This window comes from Protopterus annectens, chromosome 7.part1, assembly GCF_019279795.1.
Source record: "Protopterus annectens isolate FY-2018-M chromosome 7.part1, PAN1.0, whole genome shotgun sequence".
NCBI classification, from domain to species: domain Eukaryota; kingdom Metazoa; phylum Chordata; order Ceratodontiformes; family Protopteridae; genus Protopterus; species Protopterus annectens.
The window spans coordinates 421,601,218-421,625,964 of NC_056740.1; the positions used below are offsets into that span (position 1 = coordinate 421,601,218).

General features: G+C 45.7%; 1 protein-coding gene across 1 annotated transcript in view; it reads right to left on the bottom strand.

Annotated features, from left to right (window-relative positions):
* NEK4 (NIMA related kinase 4) overlaps window positions 1–24,747 on the bottom strand; it is a 1,767,660-nt gene that overhangs the window by 828,431 nt on the left and 914,482 nt on the right. Inside the window, exons 9-10 of the mRNA XM_044078881.1 lie at window positions 16,797–16,928; window positions 14,262–14,420 (exon numbers count right to left, since the gene is read on the bottom strand). Of these exons, the coding sequence (XP_043934816.1) occupies window positions 14,262–14,420; window positions 16,797–16,928 (291 nt within the window). The remainder of the gene's footprint in view (window positions 1–14,261; window positions 14,421–16,796; window positions 16,929–24,747) is intronic.

A 24,747-nucleotide genomic window follows, 5' to 3' on the forward strand; every position in this document is an offset into this window, starting at 1 on the left:
GATCCCTCTCAAAAATTGTCTGAGAAGAGGGTGTGAGAAGATAGGTGGATCCATATTGTATTCTGCTGAAATTGCTGAAGCATTAATCTTAATGGATGAATAAGACAGGCCATTGTGGAACAATTCTGCTAAGTATTCTAGGATGTGTGCTAGGTTTGCCACTGTGACATCTGTGCCCTTTGATGCATTCCAAATGAGAAATCTCTTCCATTTAGCCGAGTATGTCTTTCTTGTGGAAGGTCTGCGAGCCTCCAGGATAATGTCCTTCACCCTCTGAGATAAAACGGTTTGGTTGGGCTTTAAGGAATCTTCCAGGCAGTTAGCTGCAATGTTTTCAAGTTGGGATGCAGGGTCTTGAAATTGTTCTGCATTAGAAGAAGAGGCCATAGGGGAAGAGGCCATGAGTTTGCCTGAGACATGCTTCTCAATAGCGGGTACCAATGTTGTCTTGGCCAGTCCGGAGCTATTAGTATGACTTTTGGCTGTTCCTCCTTGATCTTCAGTAGAACCTTGTACATCAATGGGAGAGGTGGAAAGGCATATACTGTTAGGGCATTCCAGCTGAAAGAGAGAGAGAGTCCACCCTCCAGGCTTGTGGGTGGTATGTCCTTGAGAAGAATTTCTTCAGTTGGTGGTTGAGTGGGGAGGTGAACAGATCTATCTCTGGGATTCCCCATTTCTTTGTTATGAGTTTGAAGATGTCTGGATGCAGCATCCATTCGTGTGCATCCATGGTAGTTCTGCTTAAGCTGTCTGCTAGTGTATTCTCTTTTCCTGGTACGAATTTGGCCTGCAGCTGGATATTGAGATTCAGGCATAGGTTCCACAGATCCATAGCCATCCGGCATAGAGGGTAGGAATGTGTGCCTCCCTGTTTGTTTATGTACCATATGACCGTGGTGTTGTCTGTCCGTATTAACAGATGCCCTTGCTGGAGGAAGGGTCTGAATGCCTCGATTGCATGCCTTACTGCCAGCATTTCTTTTTGGTTTATGTGCATGCTTAGCTGCCCTTGAGGCCATAGGCCTTGGATACGTTTGTCCTCCATGTGTGCTCCCCATCCTCGGTCTGAGGCGTCCGTGGTGATGGTCTGCCTTGTTTTTGGTTTGTTGAAAGGCAACCCTCTGTTGGACTGGCAGGCCTGAGCCCACCACAGGAATTCCTTTTGAAGGCATGGAATGATTTGTATCATGGTTTCTAGACTGTGACTGTGTTGAGACCATACATTCCTTAGGTACCATTGTAATTTCCTCATATGCAACCTGGCATGTGGAATTAAAATTATGCAGGATGCCATGTAACCCAGGGCCTGCAGGACTTTCCTTGCAGTAAGCTGAGTTTGTCTTGTCAGAGTCATGAAGTAATCTGGAAGTTGTTTTTGTTTTCTTCTGTGAGAAAAGCCATCTGAGTGATTGTGTCCAGATCCGCACCCAAAAAGGTTATCCTTTGGGATGGTACTAGTCTTGACTTTTGGATGTTGACTGTGTATCCCAAGGTTTGTAGCAGGTGTATGGCATAGGCCAAGTCCTTTAACAATTTTTTCTTGTTGTCCGCTTGTATTAGGCAGTCGTCCAGGTATGGATAAATTTGAATTCCCTGAAGTCTGCAGTGTGCAATTACTGATGCCAGGCATTTCGTGAATACTCTGGGCAGTAGATAAGCCAAAGGGCAATGCTGAGAATTGATAATGCTCTGATCCTGCAAGAAATCTGAGGTGTCTTCTGCAATCTGGTCGGATAGGGACGTGCAGGTATGCCTCCTTGAGATCTAGAGTCACCAGCCAAGACTCCTTGCCCAACATGGGAAGAAGTTGCTGTAGGGTCAGCATTTTGAATTTTGGCACAATGAGATAAGTGTTCAGTGCGGACAGGTCGAGTATAGGCCTCCATTGGTTTTCTTTTCTTGGCACAAGGAATAGTCTGGAGTAAAATCCTTGGCCTTGTTCTGTAGATGGTACCCTTTCTATAGCTTTCATCTGAAGTAACTTGCTGATTTGTCTTAAAGCCTCTGCCTTCTGGTTTGGTGGAAGGCTTGGCATTCCGCCTCTTTTTGGCAAAGTATGGAAGTGAAACCTGTATCCTTTGTCTATTATTTGCAATGTCCATGTATCCTTCAATGCCAGTTTTTCGAGAATAAAGCCAGCTTTCCGCCCAAGGGTGCTTCAAGTTGATCCCTGGTAGGCGAAATCAGAGTCAAGTCATTGGGTCTGTCCTGTAGTAGTGGTAGTAGTTTTAGCTGTTGCACTACTCCTCTGATTGGCAGGCTGCCACTGACGGCCTCTGTAGGGGCCCTTGGATTGACCTCTGCCTCTAGGGTGCCTGTTTCTGCCTCTCTGTGCTCTGGAGGAGTCTGAAAAGGACCAATTCTTTGTAGGCCAGTTTCTGCTGAACCTCGGAGGTTGAACTTGCAGGAAATCTTTAACTGTTTGCACAGATTTTGCTTTTTCTTCAACCTTCTTTAGAATCTCCTGTGCAGGGGAGCCAAATAAATGTTGTTTCTCCATTGGAGCATCGAGGAGTTTAGCCTTGACATGGTCTGGCAAAGATTGCTCCTTCAGCCAGGCATGCCTACGAATTACTGCCCCAGTCATAGCTGATCTAAATGAAGCCTCCAGTGCATCAAAGCCACATTTTAAGAAATGATTACTGACCTGTTGTGAGTTGTGTACCAAATCCTGAAGGAATTTGCGGTCTAAGGGTTCAGGTGAAGAAAGTTTCTTATTTAGCTGATCTAACAGAAATTCTTGGTACTGTATCATATGGAATTGACAGTTTAATGCCCTGGCAGAAAGAGTAGCAGATGTATAAACCTTTTTTCCCCATCTCTCTAATGCTCTAGACTCTCTTTCAGAGGGTAGGGGATTTTTGGCAGTAGCGGCAGCAACCCCTTTAGGGCCCTGAGAAATAGTTTCTGGGTCTGCAGCATGGGCTTTATACAGGTGGAAGTGAGAATCCGGGACCCTGTAATATCTGTCAGGTTTGGCGGGGGCCGGAGGAAGTGAATCAGGAGCAGTACTGACATCACTGTGCACATCATCAATTACAGTTAGAACCGGAGGTATAGCTAAGGGCCTATGCTGGGGCAAATGCAAAAAGGTCCTTAATCTTTTTCTAGAATCAGAGAAATCCTGACCCTGCCACTGAAAGTGTTCTCTCATGGAGTGTAAAGTCTCCCCAAAGGAAAATTCTTCAGGGGGGAGGCCGAAGGGATAGATTCTTCTGCATCTGAATCCTCATAAGGCGAGTAGGCCCCTTCCTGGTGGTCTGACAAATCAGATCCATCCGTGGAGTAATCTGAGGAGTGAGGTTCAGAGGGGTCAGTCCTGGGACTTTTGTCTGGAGGAGGGTGGGAGGCCCCTGTCTGGGTGAGGTTGGGAACCCCTAATTAAGGAGATAAGGTCCTCAGCAAGACTGAGGATCTGAGAACTAGAGGAAGGCCTCTGGGATGTAGATTTGGCAGGCAAAACTTTTGAAAGTTTGGCAGCTTTAGCCCTGGAGTAGGCCTTAATAGACATAGAAGCTGGGGGCCTAGCTGCCCCACGTGCAGGGGTAGAAATGTCCAAAGGTATGGTGTCAGACAAATCCTGAACACTAGCTTCAGTAGGGAGTTCTGAAGCCAACTCAGCCGGGGCCTCTCTGGCCTCGGTAGTCAGAGGTATGGTTTCGGTAGTAGGAATAGCCGTGGACTCGGTTTCAGCCGAAACCGAGACACTCGCGGTAGGTCTAGCCGTGGTTTCAGCCGAAACCGCGGGCCGCGAGTGTCGGTCCTTTTCCTTGCGTTTTTTGACCATATGCGAAGTTGGAGTCTCCGACGGCATTTTATAAGCAAAAGCGGTTCCAAAAAACTCCTCGGCAAACTCCGACCGACGTCTAAGAGTCTGTCGGTTGAAGGAGGCACAGGCTAAACAAGCTGATACGTCGTGGTCTGGGCCTAAGCAAGGAAGGCAGTAAGAATGGAAATCCTTATGAGGTATTTGTTTCCCACAAGTTAAACAATTATTTACTTTGTCTGACATCGGCTGAGGCAAGAAAGAGTCCCCAATGGGGTACTTAGCTTTTTTCGAAGTCTTCGGTAGCTGAAATCTCTGGATCTGACTGACAGGCATTTGCGAACAGCTTCTGCTTCGGGCACCGCGCGGCAAGAAAGACTGGGGAAAATGGCGTTGGCTGATGCTTTTATACCCCAGACACTCTGACGTCGGGGAAAGTGCGACATCAGCCGAGGCCAGACCCACACTTTGGAATCCGGCCGACCGAAGGGCTGCCTGAGGCAGGACAACCCATATGTTATGACTGCAGATGCATCCTTGAAGGACATCTGGAAGTTCCAGTGATTGTTGCAGATAAAAATTAGAACAAACCTTAGGAACGAAGGATGGGTTCGGTCTGAGGGATACTCTATCCTTGTGAAAAACCAGGTATGGTGGTTTGACACACAGGGCTTGAAGTTCTGAAACTCGCCTGGCTGATGTAATTGCAACTAATAAAGCAGTCTTCCAAGAAAGAAATTTTAAGTCACAAGTTGCTGCTGGTTCAAAGGGGGAAGAGGTTAAAGCACCTAACACCACATTAAGGTCCCACGGTGGAGCGGGATGAGATATCAGGGGCCGTAGCAGCCCAGCACCTTTCATGAAGGCTTTACACAACTTGTTGCTCATCAAAGGTGGTTCTATGCACTCGTGAAAATTGGAAATAGCCGCCAATTGAACTTTGATGGTAGAGACCGAACAACCATGGTTGAACAGAGAAGCTAAAAACTTCAGAACCTCTGACACCGGGGCTGTCATGGGGTCTAAGCCCCGGAGAGTTAGGCCCAAATAGCAAATCTCTTCCATTTGCTGCTATACATTTTCTTAGTAGAAGTCTTGTGGGCCGAGGACAAGATATGTATGACTTCCGGGTCCAAAGCATGGTTCCTGACTATGGTCGGAAGAGGAGGAACCAAGCTGCTAACTTCAACGAGTGGAGGGACTGATGTAGCTGTCACGACTGATGGGTCAAGAGATCCGGAACTTGGTCCAGGAACCATGGACCGTCCAATGCATATTTCCGAAGAAAGGGAAACCAGACTTGACGAGGCCAGTATGGGGCAACTAGAATCATTTTGCTCTCCAAGCGAATCGCCTTCTGGATCACCTTGGGAAGAAGGGGAACCGGTGGAAAGGCGTATAGCAGACCGGTGAGCCAAGCTTGGACTAGGGCGTCCTTGGGAATCTCCCCCGGAACTGGGGTGAGAGAGAAGAACTGTTGGCATTTCGTGTTGAGGGGGGTTGTGAAAAGGTCGCAACAAGGAGTTCCCCATCTCCTGAAAATCTGAGTTACCACTCTGTCGTTCAGAGACCACTCGTGAGGGGAGAGAATAGTTCTGCTCAGTTTGTCGGCTATCACACTGGATCTCCCTGGAATGTGTGTTGCTACCAGAAAACATTTGGTTGCAATCGCCCAATCCCATACCTTCATGGCCTCTCTGCAAAGGGGGTAGGATCTGGTCCCTCCTTGCTTGTTCAGGTACCAGACCACCGACATGTTGTCGGACTGAATGGCAATCGTGCGCTGGGGGAGGTAAATGTGTAGTGCTTGCAACAATAGAAGCACCGCCCTCATTTCCAGTATGTTGATGTGGAGGAGACTCTCGTCGGAGTGCCACTTGCCTTGGACTGACCTGCCCAGGTAATGTCCCCCCCACCGCGTCTGGGAGGCGTCCGTAGTCAATGTGGCCACTGGGGTGATGGAACGAAGGGTCGCCCCTGATCCAGGTTGGAGGAAAGAAGCCACCAACGAAGGTCCTGTTTGCACGTCTCTGTGATCAGAATGTGGTGACTAAGTGGGAGATCCTGATAAGACCACTGGACTGACAGGAGCCACTGGAGAATCCTCATATGTAACCTTGCTAAGGGGACTAGGAGAACGGTGGCCGACATGGAACCTAACAGTTGTAGGACCATTCTCACTGGGGCTCGATGTCTGAGGAGCAAAGCTCGAACTTGAGACTGTAGTGTTTCTATCCTCTCTGCAGGAAGATAGACTCGCATTTGCTTTGAGTCTATCTCTGCTCCGATAAACCGAATGCGCTGAGATGGCAGCAACACGGACTTTGTCCAATTGAAGGTGATTCCTAGGGAGTTGCCTAGAGATATAGTGGCTGCTAGATTTTGCAAGAGTAGATGCCTGGAGCTGGCAGTTAGGAGCCAGTCGTCTAGGTATGGAAACACTTGGAATCCTAGACTTCTCAGGTGAGCAGTTACCACCGCCAAACATTTGGTGAACACCCTGGGGGCTGTGGTGAGACCAAAGGGCAGTTCACGGAACTGAAAATGACTGTCTCCCAGGCTGAAGTGCAAGTGTCTCCTGGACGCCTGATCTATCAGGATGTGATAATAGGCGTCCTTGAGATCTATGGAGCACATCCAAACACCTTTCTCCAGCAGGGGGAGAATGGATTGCAAGGTGACCATCCGAACTTGGACTTTTCACTGATCGATTTAGCTTGCTGAGATCCAAAATGGGCCTCAAGTCCCGGTCTTTTTTGGCACCAAAAAGAATCTTGAGTAAGTCCCTAATCCGGTCTGGCCTGCGGGAACAGGTTGGATGACTCCTTTTTGAAGCAGCTTTGATATTTCGTTGGCTGCAAGATCTCGTTGACTGGGTGGCGGGTCCGGGATTCTTTGGGATGGAGGGGGGGATTGAGAAAAAGGGATGGTGTAACCTCCGGCGATGATTCGGAGCACCCATCGGTCCTGAGTGATACTCTCCCAGGCCTTTAGGTGCTTCGAAAAACGACCCCCGACTGGCTCCGGAGCTGCACAGTCGGGCACTCCTTCAGGGATGCTGGAAGGTTGAGGAGCCACGAAAGGACTCGAGGTCTCCAGTGTTGCGGGGGCCTCCGCCGCCTCTGGGACGGCATCTTCCTGAAAAATTTCCCCCTCCTCTGCCTCTAGAAGGGGGATCGCTCTGCTGCGAAGAGTAAGGCTTTTGAGATTTATGGAACCACATCTTCCCCCCTCTTCTAGCCTTGGGATAAGGCCTGAAGGGAGTGGAAAACCGTGCCCCTACGGCAGTTAAAGTCTTACCCTCTTGTTCACAGCGAGTCAAGGTGTCCTTTACCTTGGGTCCAAACAGAGAGGACCCATCAAAGGGAGCGTCGGCAAAGGAAGACTTAAAGGCCTCAGCAAAATGACACAGGCGGAGCCAGGCTTGTCTCCGTAGAGCAACGCCTGTTCCCGCCACTCTGCTCGCCCCCTCGGCTGCATATGAAATGAGCCTCATGGACGAGTTTGATAACGATGATAGGGTAGTCAGCTGAGAGTTAACCGTCTGGGCCAACTGCTCAGGTAAGTTACCAGACAGGGTATCTGAAAGTTCCTTGACCAGATCCCTCTGAAGTCTGGTGAAGTGCGTCAAATAATTCAGAGACCTTAAAGTAAAGGTTGCTGAAGTAAGGGTGCGCTTCCCGTACCGATCCATGCTCCTAGACTCTTTATTAGGAGGATGGACGGACGTTGAAGCCTCTGCCACATCTTGTTGGGTAGCAGATGCCACCACCAGGGCATCTACAGCCACACCTTTGGAGAGAAAATCCTTTTCAGGGGGTGCTGAGAGAAATTTATTGGGGCGAGCTGGCACCGGTTCCACAGAATCCGGGTGTTCCCACGCCCTTCGAGAGATCAAATCCAGGAGCTCATCGAAGGGCGGAGACACCCAGGAGGCGGAGGGCTGAGCCCCGAAGGCCTTGAGGAATACCGACTCCTCAGCGGAAGGGGGTTTGGACTGCCAGTTGCCTTCGTTGCTTCAGGATCTCCAAAATGTCCGCAAAGGAGACATCATCCGAGGACGACTTGGGGGACCCCTCCGCATCATCGAGGTCGGTGTCCGAGGTGAGAGACTCATCATGGGAGTCGACGTGCTTCCTCTTGCACTGTCTCTTCCTCGGAGGTTCCTCCGAAGATGCTTCGGAGGGACCTTCAGGAAGAAGGGAACCCCCGATGGGGGTGGCCTCAGGCCCCAGGGCTCCGCTGTCTTGAGACAGGGGGACTACAAAGGAACCAGTCTCCGTGCCAAGGGAAGGTGATGGTGAGATGGTGGAGGTGGCCAAAGAAGATTTGGCCAAAGCACTCCTCATGGCCCTGAAGGCGGGACCCCCAGAGTCCTGGGAAGGTCCAACCCCCGAGGCCACAACAGTAGATGGCACTCCCGCAGCCGACACACCGAGAGGGAGGCTCGGAACCGAAAGCATCGGTCCCGAAGCGTCACCCCCGACCCGAAGGGCAGGGTTGGAGTAAGGGTCGGAACCGACCCGAAAACCTCCACCAGCTCCACCAGCACAGACTCCAACGGCGCCGAGGCTGTTGGAGGAGGAACCAAGACAACAGGGTGGGCAACCGGCTCCGGAGCCGACTGGGCTGGAGCCAAAACCAACTTTTGAAAGACCGGAGACTGAAACAGCCTTTGAAGCACCCTGTCTATGTCCGAATCTGACATTCTCGAAGACCGAGAAGAGGTCGAACGAGCTCGAGTCGACTTCTCCGCCGGCTCCGAAGGACTGGGGGACCGGCTCCGAATAGTCTCGATAAATATCGGTGCCGAGGGAGACTCCACAACCATTGCAATTTCCCTCGGGCGAAGTGGACTTGGCGAAGGAAGAGTCTGAGCGGGCAACTCTCATCGGCTCCGAAGACAGTGGAGCCAATGAAGGTGACCCGCCTCTCGAAGCTCTAGCCGTCTACTCTGAAGCCAGAGGAGTCGAGGCTGGAGGCATCGAGGCAGACCGTTCCGCCCTAGGCTCCGAAGTCCGTGGAGCCGACGGAGAAGCCTGCCGAGATTTCTTTGTAGCCGGTTCCGACGGGCTGGTCGGAGCCGACGATTTCTTCTTCTTTGAAGGTGAAGAGGAAGAAGATAAAGTCTCCTCAAAGGAAGGGGTGATAAGCCCTTTTAAAATCAATTTATTTTTCCTCACTTGGAGGACACGGGAGGAAAAAGTGTGACAAACGCTGCATGACTCTTGAAGATGCTTAGGGCCTAAACAATAAACGCACAAAGAGTGGTCGTCCGTAATGGACATTTTGTAACTGCATTTAGAGCATTTTTTGAATCCTGATGGTCTGTGCTCTTTCGACATGTTGACACACAAATCACTACCACAGAAAAATTCTTTTAAATACAATAATAAAGAAATACGTAAACTCTGGACAAGGCCCCTCTAACAAACGGGATCACTTGACCCAAACTAGACAACTCTATCACAGAAAGACTCGCACTAAGAAGCTTTAACAACGCGTGAGGGCAAGGCCCCTCTAACTTAAACGGGATCCTTTCCCTCAAACTAAGACAATTTTACCACAAAAAAAAAAAAATCTAATCTCAGTCACACAACAACGAATAGCTGTTAAAACAGCTTTTGGGTAGATAAGAGAAAATTTCTGACAGAAATTTTTAAGTAATAAGCACTTAGCTCAGCCAAGTCCGAGACAACGTCTTTGCTGTAGAAGCGGCAAACGAGATCTGGGGAAGCAGTGGTGGTGCATCCTGGGATGTGGGATAGCTCAGCCAATAAGAGACTTCATTCTATAGTATAGCGTGCCGAGTCGGAGCCAAGGATCGGCTCCGAACCCATCAGTACAGAATGTAGGCGAGATAGGATCACATTACATCTGGCTCTCCTGCTGTGACAGCAGGGGAGGGGTCTGAGGCAGGTGCCATGGGGCTAGCAGTGACACACTGCGCAAGTGGGGGTACCACTGTTGGCATGTCCAGTCTGGTGCAATCAGTATCATCCTTGGTTTGTCTTGTTTGATCTTTAGTAGAACTTTGGAGAGGAGAGGCAGAGGAGGAAAGGCATAAACTGATACATTTTTCCAGCTAAAGGACGGAGCATCCACTTTCCAAGCTTGTTTGTGGGGAGTCTTTGTGCAGAATTTATCCAATTGGTATTTCTGGGGGGAGGCAAACAGGTCTATATCTGGGCTCCCTCATTTATCAACATGTTGAAAGTCTTTGGTTCCAGTTTCCACTCGTGTCGGTCCATGAGATTTCTTCTTAGTTCTTCTGCCAGTGTATTTAGTTTTCCTGGCAGGAATTGAGCCTGTAGATGCACTTGGTAGCTCAAGGCTGTGTTCCACAGAGCCATGGCTAGTCTGCAGAGGGGTAACTCCCCTACTTGTTTATGTACCACATAACAGTGGTGTTGTCCGTCTTTACCATTAATTGTCCTGGAAGAATGTGGTCCTTGAAGGTTGTCAGAGCATTCTGTACAGCTAACATTTCTTTTTGACTGATATGCAGGTGCATTTGACTTGGGTTCCATTTGCCCTGAATGCACTTCCTTGCCAGGTGAGCCCCCCATGCACAGTCTGATGCGTCTGTTGTTAGGGTTTGGGTGGCAGGGGGTAGAGTGAATGGTAGTCCCTTGTTTTGGTGGCAGGCCTCTGCCCACCAAAGGAATTCTAACCATAGGCAAGGTATGATAGAAATCACTGCTTCTAGATCCTGAGAATGTTGACACCATAGGCTTTTTAGATACCATTGTAGTGTCCTCATATGCAGTCTTGCATATGGAATTAGTAAAATGCAGGAGGCCATGAACCCCAAGGTTTGCAGTATTTGCCTTGCAGACAGCAGGGTTTTTGTGGCCACTAGTTTGAAGTAAGTTGTCAAATTAATTTATTTCTCTGGCGTGAGGAAAGCCATCTGGGAAGTTGTGTTCAAGCTTGCTCCCAGGAATATAATTTGTTGACAGGGTACCAGATGTGATTTCTTTTCATTTATGGTGTACCCCAGACAAGCTAGCAGCTTTTGTACAAATGCCAGATGATTTAAAAGTATGTCCTGGCTTTCTGCCTGAATTAGACAATCATCCAGGTATGGGTATATTTGAATATTTCTTTGCCTGCAAAAAGCAATGACTGGAGCTAGGCACTTTGTGAATACCCTGGGCACAGTAGATAAGCCAAAGGGCAGTGCAGAGAACTGATGGTGCATGTAGCCCACTTTGAAGCATAGGTAGCTTCTGCAAGATTCCCTGATTGGGATGTGCAGGTAGGCTTCCTTTAAATCAAGTGTTGCCAACTAGGCATCCTTGCCTAGCATAGGAAGCAACTGGTGAAGAGTTAGCATCTTGAATTTTGTAATCACCAAAAAGGTGTTTAAGATAGAAAGGTCCAGGATAGGATGCCATGAGCTATCTTTGCTGGGTACCAGGAAAAGTCTTGAGTAGAAACCTTGTCCTTTTTCCTCTTCTGGTACAGTCTGAATAGCCTTTATGCTTAAGAGAGAGTACTTGCTTTTGAGCCTCTGCCCATTGATTTGGGGGTAGATCTGGCCAACCGTTTGGGGTTGGTAACATGTGGAAGTGAAATCTGTATCCTTGGGAAACTATATTTAAAACCCATTTGTCCTGGGTAATGAGTTCCCAGTTTTTTGCCTGCAGAGCAATCTTTCCCCCTAAAGGAGCAGTCAGTTGAGAAGTGCTTGGAAGTTCTAAGGTTAAGTCATTGAGACAGTTTACCATAGGGGGGAGTCTTACTACTCCTTGATTTGGAAGTAGGAGCCCTCCACTGCTTAGACCTGTGCATAAACTGGGACTGAAGCCTAGGTGTTCTACTGGTTCTGGGTTTGGACTGAGAAGGCCTGGAAGAGGCAAGAAAGGACCAATTCTTAGAGGGCCAATGCCTACTAAATCTTGGAGGCTGTATTTGTAGGAAATCTTTAACAGTTTGTATAGATTTAGCTTTTTCCTCCGTCTTTTTAAGAACTTCTTCTGCTTTGTTGCCTAACAGGCGGTCCTGATTTAAGGGAGCATCCAGCAATTTAGCTTTAACATGATCTGGCAATGATTGCTTCTTAAGCCAAGCATGCCTTCTACGTACAGACCCAGTGACAGCAGCCCTGCAAGATGCCTCTAGTGAATCAAAACCACATTGCAAAGTATGTTTTCCAATATGTTCAGCAGAATGCATTAAATCCTGTAAATCCTTATTTTCAGCACAGTCAGGAATCAACATAATTTTCTGTTTAAGCAATCCAGTAATATGCTGCTCATACTTTAACATATGAAACTGGCAATTTAAGGCCCTAATGGCCAAGGTTGCAGAAGTGTAAACCTTCTTACCCCATCTATCCAGTGCCCTGGAGCTCCTATCAGAGGGGGTAGGATTTTTGGCAGTAGTAGCCTTAATGCCCTTGTTTCCCTGTGAAATTGTCTCAGGATCCGCAGTAGGATTTTTAAAAAGGAACTTGTGAAAGTCAGGAACCGTGTAATATCTATCAGGTTTTCTGGGAGCAGAAGGTAAAGAGTCAGGGGCCAAGCTAGATTCCGAAAAGGCATCATCAACAATGTCTACTACAGGAGGGATAACTAAAGGCCTGTGCTGGGGCAGGAGTAAGAAATCCCTAAGCCTCTTTTTAGAATCAGAGTAATCCTGGCTTTCCCAATAAAAATGCTCCCTAAGAGTATGCAAGGTTTCACCAAAAGAGAAATCCTCTGGGGGGGAAGCAGAGGGAATACAGTCCTCTGCATCAGAATCCTCATAGACAGATAAGGGTAAATCCTGGTCATCAGAGGAAACAGAAATTTCAGAATCCTGGTCAGAAGTATCATAAGCAAATTCAGTCCTAGGTCTCTTAGAGGAGGAAGGCTGGCTTCCCCTGATTAAAGTAATAAGGTCTTCAGCCATTCTTATTATTTGTTTTTTAGGCATAGAGGTCTGACCATGCGTTCTGGGCATCGGTTTTCTAGGCATGGTTCGAGATTTAGGCCTTGAAGAAGGAGATGCCGTTGGTTTAATATGAAAGTCAGTTGGCCTGAATACACCCTCAGAAGCTGGTGCCTGCATAGCGGCTCCGGACCCATCCAAGATAGAGACATCCGCAGGTTCCACAGTTGATGCATCTCGCGGCATGCCAGACTCCAAATGGGTCTCAGTAGAGGCCTACGAATCTGAAGTAGCAGGTATCAGGGGCTGCAAAAGCACCTCACTGAGTACCGGCAAACTGGCGACTGGCTTAGGAGAAGTGTCGTCGGCAGCTCTGGACCTAGGCATCCTGTCTCTATCTTTATCTTTGCGTTTTTTCAGAATGTCGGTAGTCGGATGGCTAACCGAAGACATATCTGGATAATTGAACAGAGTACCAAAATACTTAGAAGTGTAAATATACCGATGACGAATAGTTTGTTGCTTAAATAGGGCACAAAACCAACAGCGAGGTACGTCGTGGTCAGGGCCTAGGCAAGGAATACAGTACGAATTAAAATCTTTAGGAGGTATTTGCTTTCCACAAGAAATACAATTATTGACTTTTAATGACATGGGTTTAGAGCAAGAAAAAGTTTCCCCAACGGAGTACTTAGCTTTAGTTGAAGACTTTGGTTCTGAAACTTGAAAACGAAAATTTCAGGAGTCGACCGACTGGCACTTGCAAACTGTTTCTGCTTCAGGCACCGCACGGCAAGAAAGACTGATGTAATGATGTCGGCTGCATGCTTTATACCCCTGACGTCATGGAAGATGAGACAGCAACTGACGAAGGACCCAAGACTTTGATAATCAGGCCGACTGAGGGCTACTGCAAGCAGATAACCCAAATGTGATGACTGCAAAAGTGAAACACTAAGAACATCAGGAAGTTTGCCTTGGAATAATTCCTAAAACTTCCTGGGTTAGCTGGTGTCTCAGGGTTTTCTTTTTATTTTGAAGGACACCTGACCAGTGAGGAATTTAAACTTGGGGGTTGGGGGTGGGAGCAAACTTTTCCCTGTGCTGGTGAGGACTACATCAAGGATATTTGCACATCTCATGGGCATTCAAACTAGCTGGACCAGGGCATTTATGTTGGCAAAATCCACAAATCCTTGGTTCTGCAAGTGTGGGGTCAAGTATGATTCCCAGTCTATAGTGGGATTGTTGAAGTCACCCATGTATATGGCATTGGGTTGAATGGGGAGTGACTCCAGTTCATTTAATTAAGTGGTGTGAATTTCTTAGGTCATACAGGGGGGTCCTATAACTCACAAATATATAATCTGGGACTTTGCTTATGATGAGTTCTACGCAGAGAAGCTCAAGTGCATCATATTGTTTGACTAGCCTTGAGGTTTGTTTGTTTTTGATGTAAACTGAGGCACTGCCATCTTTTGTCACTTTCTGTGTAGTAGCTATGATAAAAAAATAAACAAACTGACATTTCTTCAGAAGTATTATGTAATGGAGTGGTGGTGATGGTATGTACACTGTCTGAAGTAAACAGATATTAAGCAGTATTTTCACATACCTGTGATGATGCTACTCCACTGTCTTTTGACTGGGCCACCGACCTGGAGATTTCATCACAATGCTCATCTGCACTGCTGTTGGACTTCATTAAAGGCAATTTATTTTCACTGCAGGGTCGTTCTGGCAATGACCTCTTGGGCTCTGTCACAGGTTTCTGCTGCAAAACATAAAAGCACCAGACTTAAAGAATAAGGATAATTGACAACTCTTTTCTCTGTAGCCAATCATTTCAGTAAGAAACAGAATTTTTTTATCTTATCTACGTCTGAGTGCATCTGGTTGCTCTTCATCTGTCTAAATAAAATACACCTTGTTTCCTCAATTTCTCAAGTTCCTGCAGGCATGGTAGTCTCCATCTATAAATTCACGAAGAGCCCACTTCAAGTTTACTGAACATGTAGGATCCTATGTAGTCATATGTCCATAACATCCAGCTCTGTGTCACCCAGGCAACCACTGCTCAACTACAGCTTTGGAAACAGAAGTGATGGGCAGGGAAGAACAGCAGCTAGCAGCTTATACTACCATGTCCATTCCTGGGGGGGGGGGGGGGGGGCTCTTGGTCAGCCAGCTTAAGCCACACAAGTTGAGGCTTGCATATTTCAAATAGCTGTAAGCTGGGGGTATAGGCTTGGCAATCACATAATGGTGATGGCAGTGCTCATAAGGCATGTGTGTAGCAGCATACAATTGTCAGAGGATAGCAGTTAATGCTTCAACACAGATGAATTTCTGCATTTCAGGGGCTTTGATCACATAACAATGAGAAAAACTTGAGAGTACATGGCATTTTCTCCATTTAACAAATTCAACCAAGGAAAAGTGTGGAATATGTATGTTATTAACTGCAGGTACTTACCTACATTCATGCACAGCCTTGCAAACATACTGCAACATTATAACAGACATGCTCAGAGAAGAGAGGATAGAATGGTTTATAAACATAATTAGAAGACAAAAAGTAAGATGTCAGACTCCCTGAGCACTATTAATGCTGCATGAGTTTAGCTCATCCTCACCCCACCCAAAAATAAAATTGTAAAAAAATAAACGGGATATATATATACAACAAATAGCAGCATAAACAGCCAGAAGAAAAAGAAAGAAAGAAAACAATAGTCTCACAGTAACGGCTATCCAATTAGTTAACTTACAGCTTGGAGGGAGGACTGGCCCAATGACTCAAAGCTTTCAGTCATGACCCAGGTCACAAGACAGACAAACAGACAGCTATATCAAAGTTATGGTTTAAGGAAATGGAAATGCTTTCTGTCATTAAAAGAGGAGTGCAACTCCTAATAAAGTGCAACACATGGAATATCCGCACTTATTTGTGAATCAACAGAACATGCTGGAGGGACAGGGTCCTCACCCAGAGACTGCCCATGCTCTAGAATAGACTTCCCGTACATGTTAAGCAGAGCACCTCATTGTCCCTCTTTCAGAGAAATCTTGATGAGTAAATGGGAACTAGAAAGTTCACCCCGGAGATCACTCCAATGGTTCTACTTGATAAAGGCACTGGGAACTAACGTTAGGCAGCACAATGCCAGGGCACGTCTATGGGCTAGGCGTGTAAAGGCACCAGGGCCATTAGCCTAGTACACACCTATGAACATATGTAAATCTCCCCACATCCATGACTCCTGCATCAAATACCACTCAGTTTAAAAATGCCCTTAAGACCCATCTCATAAGCTCTTGGCTCTGTCCATGTGTCACATAGTCCTAAACTTTGCTACCTCTGCACTATCTCTTTCTCTCTTTTGTACACACCCAGTAAGCATGGTTCTTCCAAATGTTATCTCTTGACAAAGTAGTGTTATAGTTGTTGTAATCTCAGTCTGATTCTCACTACAAACAAAATGTACATATGTAAATATCTGCTAATTTGAATTGTCTGTACTGTTTTCCATCTCTCACTAGATACTACTAGTAGAAAAAATGCTTTTTCTACACTTTGTATAATATTAGTATTGATGTAATGTGCCATTTTTGATGCAAGTATTGCTGTAATGTGCTATTTTAATTGTCTGTACTGTTTTTTCCATCTCTCACTAGACATTACTAGCAAAACAAATGCTTTTTCTACACTTTGTATAATATTAGTATTGTTGTAATGTGCCATCTTTGATGTAAGTATTGCTGTAACGTGCTATTTCTGATGTAAGTGGAGTTTTTCTCTCAGGGCCTCATCCAGTCGGACCCTCCCGGTTAACAAAAATAAAATAAATAAAAAAAATAAAAAAATAAAAATAAATAAATAAATTTACATGAACTTTGCAAATCAAGCTTCATATAGCCATTTTTGTTACACACAAAGAAAGAAGGCAGGCCTCCTCAAACGTTAGGATTCGAGGTCCTTGTCTTAGCATGTGAGGTGGCAACAAAACTCAAATCACAGTAACAAGCAAAGCCAAAGGGATCTCAGTGGCCAATGCAACAGAAATAATTCTCAAGGGTATGAAAGTTGTACAGTATGTTATGTAAGCCAAACGCTTGGAAAACAGACAAAAAACTCCAGTATACGTACTTTTTCTGCATTTTTTTCTCTCCCTTTTTGCTTGCTTTGCCGTGAGTGTGAAGGCTCAGAACTACTACTGCTAGGATGTAAAATAGGGTGTCTCTTCTCTCGAGTTGCAGGATCTCGGACAGGAAGCTCTTCCTGAAATTAAATAAATTATAATAATTTATGATGCATACATCTACAGCTAACTGTTCCATTTATTTTCTAAAGCAATGATGAAGCTTTTTATTTCTGCAGTAGCTTACATTAGTGTTATCAGTTTCAACAATTTCAAACATGACAAAGTGAGAAGTACAGCTGTGTGATGTACTCATCGTGGTCATTTCAGTATAAAACCACTTATACCTTCATTATTGTCATTATCATTTGGGCATACAGAATCTTTAAAGAGGCTGGTCTTTGGCAAACGTTGGCTAAGTGGTACATGGTGCTGTTTGATTGTCTGGCACTTCTGCCATACAGAGAGCCAGTACTAAGAAGCTGTCAGAGCTGGAATGTTGGAGAAAGAGGTGATTGGGACGATATTTTCTGGAAGTGCGGTGAGTTGGCGGACTTTAAGGATTCCCTACAGGATGCAGTGTCACAGACACTGGGTAGGCAGATTGGTGTGATGAGGGAAATGATTTTTCTGAGCTATGATACAGAATCGGAATTGCCTAGACATGGTAAGGCCTTGCTGTGTCTAATTATGGTGGCTGCCAAAAATAATAAATAAATTACCAAAAAATGGAAATCAAAATCTAAACCAACCATACTAGAAGCAGCGAATATAATAACAGAGATAAAACAACTGGAATTGAGATATTTAGAAAAAGGCAGGAGCAAACTACATAGGAAAAAATGGGAATTGTGGGAACAGTACATACAGGGGAGGAATGAGGTTTAAAAGAAGGCAGGACTTAAATGAGCAACCAGAACAGAACAAAATAGGAAAAGATGCAGAATTTTTTTTTTTTTTTTAGGAAAAGATGCAGAAAATGTTATTTTAATCAGTAACACTGCTGCAAAATATAAAACTTCAAACCAGCCTTATTTTGCTGCTTTAAAAACTTGAAGATCTGGATAACCACAGATGTATGTCTGCTAAGCTGCTTAAAATAAGGTTTTGAGCAACACAGTGGAAGTGCTTTTCAAACTGAGAATGTCCCAACACCATTTTAAACTGCTCAGACAGTCCCAATTAAAACAGAAAGGGAACGATGAACTCTGAAACCTCTTCCCAGGCCAGACAAGTGACCCTGTCACATCATCTTCAAGTTACTCAGTTTTACAGACAAGGAGTGTCTTTCACACAAAGTGAAAGACAGGGAAGCTTCTCCAGTTTGGGTCAAATGAGACCTTTCCAGAATTCTGCAAATACCATGAAAAAAGAGTATTTGTAGAGATTTGGTGGGTTTACTTCTGAAATAATCCATCTGCTGTATTTAAGCAAATGGCAAGCCTGCAACTCAAAAGGCAGAATAAAAAAACATTTGTTTCAGATTCTGGAGTAAGACACTATGTTCTTGAAGTCAAACCAGCTGAAGAAAAGCCAGGAAGACTGCTGCACCACATGCATCCTTATACAGTCGATTCTACTTACCACAGACCGACAGACTAAATCTCAACTGATAACCAGGCCAGGGGAATTTTGCAGTTGTCCTTAATTCATGTATATATTCTTGCTCAGTCAGCCCACGTAATGGAGATAATTTTAGGATCTGAAGTTAGCAGCCTTACTAATTACACAGGAAATCCTTTTCAAGATAAAAAGAAGTTATGTACTTACCATAACATTCCACATGAGTTGTTCATCTTGCCTTCATTCTTTACTGATGGGTTTGCGGCCGATCCCTTGGCTCCGAGTCAGCACCTACTACAAAGCTCGAGGCCAAGTCCCTATCCCATGATGCACCCTGAGTTACCTCAGATCTTGTTTGCTCCGTATAATAATACAGTATGTCATTCTATAACTCCATGAGAGAGAAAGTACAGAAGGGTTGAGTTACCAGGAAGGATCTAGCATCTCGGTCTTCTGAGAGCTCAGAAGGGGGTAGGAGGGAGGGACGTACGAATGAAGGCGAGATGAACAACACACATGGAACGTTATGGTAAGTACATAACTTTTTTATGTGAAGTTGTTCTATCTTGCCATTCATTCTTTACTGATGGGTAGCGTCCCAAGCACCATCTACCTCAAGTGGCTCACGGGAGTATATTTCTCAGGACCGTGGATCCAAAGGAGGCCCTGTCAACTTTGTAATGAGTGATAATGGTATGAGGTTTTGACCAAGTGGCTGCTGCACAAATGTTATCAATAGGAAGTCTGGCAGAAAAAGCAGAGGTTGTAGAAACTGCTCTGGTCGAGTGAGCTTTAATTTTATGGCAGGCGGCGCAGTGGTGCAGCGCTTAACGTTGTCGCCTCACAGCAAGAGGTTCACCGGTTCGATTCTCGGCTGGGGTGCCTTCTGTGTGGAGTTTGCATGTTCTCCCTGTGTTCGCGTGGGTTTCCTCCGGGTACTCCGGTATCCTCCCACATTCCAAAGACATGCATCTGGAGCATTTCTCCCCGGGCCTCCGATGAAAACAGACTCTGTGGAACCTAGTCGGACTTTCCCGGTCAACAAATGATAAATAAATAAATAAATAAAAATATGCTGTAAGGGCATATTGGCACCTGAATAAGCAAAGATGATACAATCAGATAACCATTTAGACAAAGTTGTTTTAGCCACTGGCATACCTTTCTGGAATCTAAGAATGAAACAAAAAGCTGGTCTGATTTCCTAAAATCTTTTGTTCTATCCAAGTAAAATCTGAGCTGTCTGTGAACATCAAGTTTGTGCAGCATGTACTCTAGTTATGCACAGTAACTTCTCAGAGAATAGGTACATTTCCATGTAGAAATTGCATGGCATGCAGTTACTTGTATAGTAAGCCTGTTTTTTCACACCCTACCATGAATTGTGACATAGAGATCAATTTCTATGCGGACTATAAAACACGATTCTTAGTCTATTTTAGTTTCTGTACCAAATGTTTTGTTTTTTATATAGGAAAAACCAACAGGTGTCTTAAAGAATGTATATTGGAGCATATAAGAGGCATAGCCAATAAGAAAGACACCAGTGCCTTAGCCAAACATGTACAAGCTGAAAAATACACAACATATATTTAATTTCATGGTGATAGAGATTACTGAACAAAACATTGGGGGGGGGGGGTAATATAAATAACAGAGTGGAAGACGCAGAGCAAAAATGGATCTTACAACTTCAAGCAGACAGACCACCAGGGTTAAACAGTGCAGTTTCACTAAAACCCTTTCTAAGAACTAGACCTTTAAAGCATTGACCTTCATGATTTTTAAATTACATAAATTATTTTTTAGTCTTTTCTTAATGCCTTTTAGCATTGCATTTTAAAGTTTTAAACATTTAATTAATTAATTATGTCACATAGCTATTGTATTTGATTGGATGGAAGTGGTTTAAATTCAGTTGCATTGTTAGTATGACGGAGTCTGATGAAGCGATTAGTTGTAAATCATGAAAATGCTCACTCTTGTGTTTTTTTTTAGTTCACCGAGCTGTAGTCAGTTCATTTTTATTTTTAATTTTTTTTATGTAGATTGTTGGATTGGCTGGGGAAGAAAACTGGCAAATCAATAATTTGGCTGAGATTATTTTCAATGCAAACTTTGGGCAAGAAAGAGAGGTTTGTTCGAAGTGAGACTGTCAGCATGGAAAATAAAAATAAGGAGGCTTCATGGACAAGTCTTGAAGCTCTGACACTGTGGGCAGAAGTAATAGCCACTAAAAAGATGGTTTTTCCTTGACAAAAATTTGAGGTCACATGAGGAAGCTGGTTCAAATGGCAGAAGAATTATGTGGGAAAGCATAACATTTCGATTCCATGGAGAACAGGGAGATTTCACAGGTGGTCTTATATGAAAGGTCCCTTTGAGAAAGGCTTTGAATAATTTGTGTGACATAATATTCAATTCTTCAAATCCCATATGAAAGTTAGAAATAGCAGCAAGTTGAACACAGACTGTTACTGCTGCAGCTCCTTTACTGAATATCATGGTTAAGAATTCTAGAATAGAGGCCATAGGGGCTTGGTAAGGATCAATATTGTTTTTAGAGGCCCATATAGAAAATGTTTTCCATTTGCTTAGGTATAGCTTCCTCATAGAGGATTTATGAGAGGATAGGAGAATTTTCTTCATCTCATTGGAAAGGTCATGGAACCTGGCTATGATGGGAATTGGAGCCGCCAAGCTGTCAGCTTCAGGGACTGCAGAGAGGGATGAAGTTCCCCCGAGTGCATCAGAAAGTCCAGAACTGGGTCCAGAATCCAGGGGTCCTCCAAAAGATGAAGTCGAAGGAAGGAGAACCAAATCTGATGAGGCCAATGAGGAGCTATTAGAATGATGGTCCTTCCCAGGACTTTTAATTTCTGTAATACTTTGGGTATCAATGGGATTGGTGGGAATGCATAAAGGAGACCCGGAGGCCAATCGTGTACGAGTGCACCCCTTGGGGCTTCTCCTGGATGGGGAATCAGGGCAAAACAGCTTCTGCATTTCGTGTTCATGTGACTGGTAAAAGGGTCGCAGCAAGGCTGGCCCCACCTGCAGAATATCCTGTCTGCTATTTCTGTCTTCAGGCACCACTCGTGGGGCAACAAAATTGCTCTGCTCAGCTTGTCTGCTATTATGTTGGATTTCACTGGGATGTGCATTGCTAACAGAAAGCGCTGGGTGGATGTAACCCACTGCCATACTCTTAGGGCCTCACGACAAAGGGGGTAGGATCTGGTTCCTCCTTGTTTGCTCAAGTACCAGACCACTGCCATGTTGTCCGTCTTAATCGCAATCGTACCCAGAGGAAGAGAGTCCTGGAAGTACTGCAATGCCAAATGTACTGCTCTCACCTCTTACATTGATATGCAGATGTTTCTCTTGATTGGTCCATGTGCCTTGGGCTGTCCTTCCCTGAAAATGCCCCCCCACCCTATCAGGGAAGTGTCCGTGGTCAATGTGGCTGCTGGTGGGGGTAAGAGAAATGGACGTCCTATCATAACATGAAGTGAGGACAACCACCACTGAAGATCTTTTTTGCAGGAATTTGTGATCATTATCATGTGAGACATGGGGAGCTCTTGGTAAGACCATTCAGTGAACAACAGCCATTGCAGTATCCGCATATGCATATGACCCAGTGGTATGGCCAGAATTGCTGCTGCCATCATTCTTAACAATTTCAGAACTTCTGATGCTGGTGCCTTGTTTTTGGATATTAGAATGCGGACATGCTAATGGAGAAGTAAGATTCTTTCTACTGGAAGTCTTAGCGTGGTGGTGGTGTCCAGTTCTGCTCCAATAAAGACGATATGCTGCAATGGCGACAAGGTATATTTTTCTGAGTTTACTGTAATGCCCAGCTGGTTACAGTGTGACAGAGTGGATTCCCTGGCCTGAATAAGTTGATGCCTGGTGGTGGCAGTGAGGAGCCATTCGTCTAGGTCTAGAAACACCTGGAGTCCTAAATGTCTCAGGTGAGCCATGACCACTGCCATGCATTTGAACACTCTGGGGGGGGCTCAAAACTGGCAATGATTGGCTCCTAGCTGGAAGTGCAGATGATCCCTGGATGGCATGGCCAATTTTATGTGGTAGTATGCATCCTGGAGATCTATCGAGCACATCCAATTGTCTTTCCCTAAGAAGAGAAGTATTGACTGAAGCGTGACCATCGGAAACTTCTCTTTTTTTACAGATTTGTTTAGTCTGCTGAGGTCCAGTATAGGTCTCCAATCCCCTGTCTTTTTTGGAACTAAAGAATCTTGAGTAAGTTCCGGATCCTGTCTGGTCTGCTGGGACTGGTTGAATGACTCTTTCTCTTAGCAACGTTCGAACCTCTACTGTTGCTTGTTCCCTGCAACTGGGTGGAATGTCCGGGATTTTTCTTGTTGATGGAGGGGGTGTGGCGAATGGAATGAAGTATCCTCTGGAAATGATACTTTGTACCCAGTTGTCATTTGTTATTTTGAGCCAGACATCTGGGTACAAATATAAGCGACCCCCAACTGCCTCCAGAGCAGGACTGCCCCCTCCTCTGCCCCTGGAGGGGGGGGTTCACCATGTGTCCTGAATGGCTCCTTGGGCTTTTCAGAACCATATTTTCCCTCCCTTTTGTCCCTTGGGGTAGGGTCTGGTAGGGGTGGAAAAATGGACTCCAACAGCAGAGTCTTTCCCTTCTGCTCACACCTGGTTAAAGTCCTTAAATTTGGGCCCGAAAATGGTCAAGCCATCAAAGGGGGTATTCACAAAGGATGAATTGAAGGGCTCCCCGAAGGAACACAAGTGCATCCAGGAGTGTCTTCTAAGAGCAACTCCTGTACCCGCTGCCCTACTCGTTCCATCAGATGCATATGAAATGAGATGCATGGACGAGTTCACTATGGAGCTGAGGGTAGTAAGCTGGGAGGCAACTTTGTCTGTAGCTCCTGCAGCTATTGTACCCTGAAGAGCATCTCTCAGCTCTTTAAGGAGATCTCTTTGTAGTCTTGTAAAGTGGGTTCAATAGTTAAGCGAATGGAGTGCAAAAGTCGCTGAACTAAACATCCGCTTTCCATATCTATCCATGATCCTGGAGTCTCTGTTAGGATGATGGAAAGACGAGGAAGTTTCAGACATTTAATTTTTGGTGGCTGCCGCCACCACCATGGCATAAACTGGCGCACCTTTGGTCAAGAAGGATTTATCTTGGGGGGCAGATATGAACTTATTAGGTCTCCTAGGGACAGGCTCCATGGTGTCCGAAGACTCCCATGTCCTTCGTGAGACCAGCTGCATAAGCTCATCAAAGGGCGGAGACACCAAAGAGGTGTAGAGCTGAGACCCGAAAGCCTTCAGGAGAACCGACTCGTCTTCAGTAGGGTTAGTGGACTGCCAGTCACCCCTCTGCCTAAGGATTTCAATGCATCTCTGCAAATGAGATATCCTCAGAGGGGGGCCATGGGGACTCTTCTGATTCATCCAAGTCAGTATCAGATGTAAGAGACTCCTGAGGGGAGTCTAAATATTTCCTCTTACACAATCTCTTCCTGGGAACTCCATCAGTGGGAGCTTCTGGTGAGGTCTCGGAAGAGCATGGCCCACCTAATGGAGCTTCCTGAGGCTCTGGGTCTCTGCGCTTAGCTAGGATCTGTGAAGCAGAAGCAGACACAGGTGCATTAGAGGATGAAAAAGCCGGACTTGAAGTTGAGGATGTTTTGGGAGACAACTCTCCTCGTGGCTTTGAAGGCACCCCTGCTCTGATGCGAAGGGACCGACGGATCTGAGGAAACCGTTGATACCCCCGGCACCGGGACAGTGGGCTCTGAGCCCGAGGTAGGAGCCGGGCTTATCCAAGCCGAAGCCCTGTGAGGCAAAGTCAGAACCGACAAATCAGTTGGACTATCCTTCCCGGAGCCGACCAAAGAGTGTCGTCTCCTAGAGTCCTTGATCGGCGCCAAGGACGTTAGAGTGAATGGAGCCGAAGACACTGGAGCAGGCGTTGGCTCCAAAGGTTCCACAATCAGCAAGTCCAACTCCTCCAGCTCCGAAGGACCAGTACGGCTCAGAGGAAGGAGAGATATAGCTGGCATAAGGGTCTTTAGCTCCAAAGATGCCTGGGTCAGAGCTGATAATTTTGCAAAGGCCAGTGCCTGTAGAAGCTTCTGCACCACCCGATCCACATCCCAATCAGAGAGGCTAACAGAAGACCAAGATGATTGGACCGATGGTACCGAATGAAGTAGTGGGGATTTAGGAATTTCGGATACTGGTTCCAAAACCAAGGACTGGCTCCGAAAAGGAAAGATAGTCGGCTCTGAGACCTGTGGAGCTGATGTCACAGACTCTTTTGACTTTTTAGACTTTTTCAATCCACAGAAGTTTTGAAGAACTTTGAGGACTTACTAGATCCAT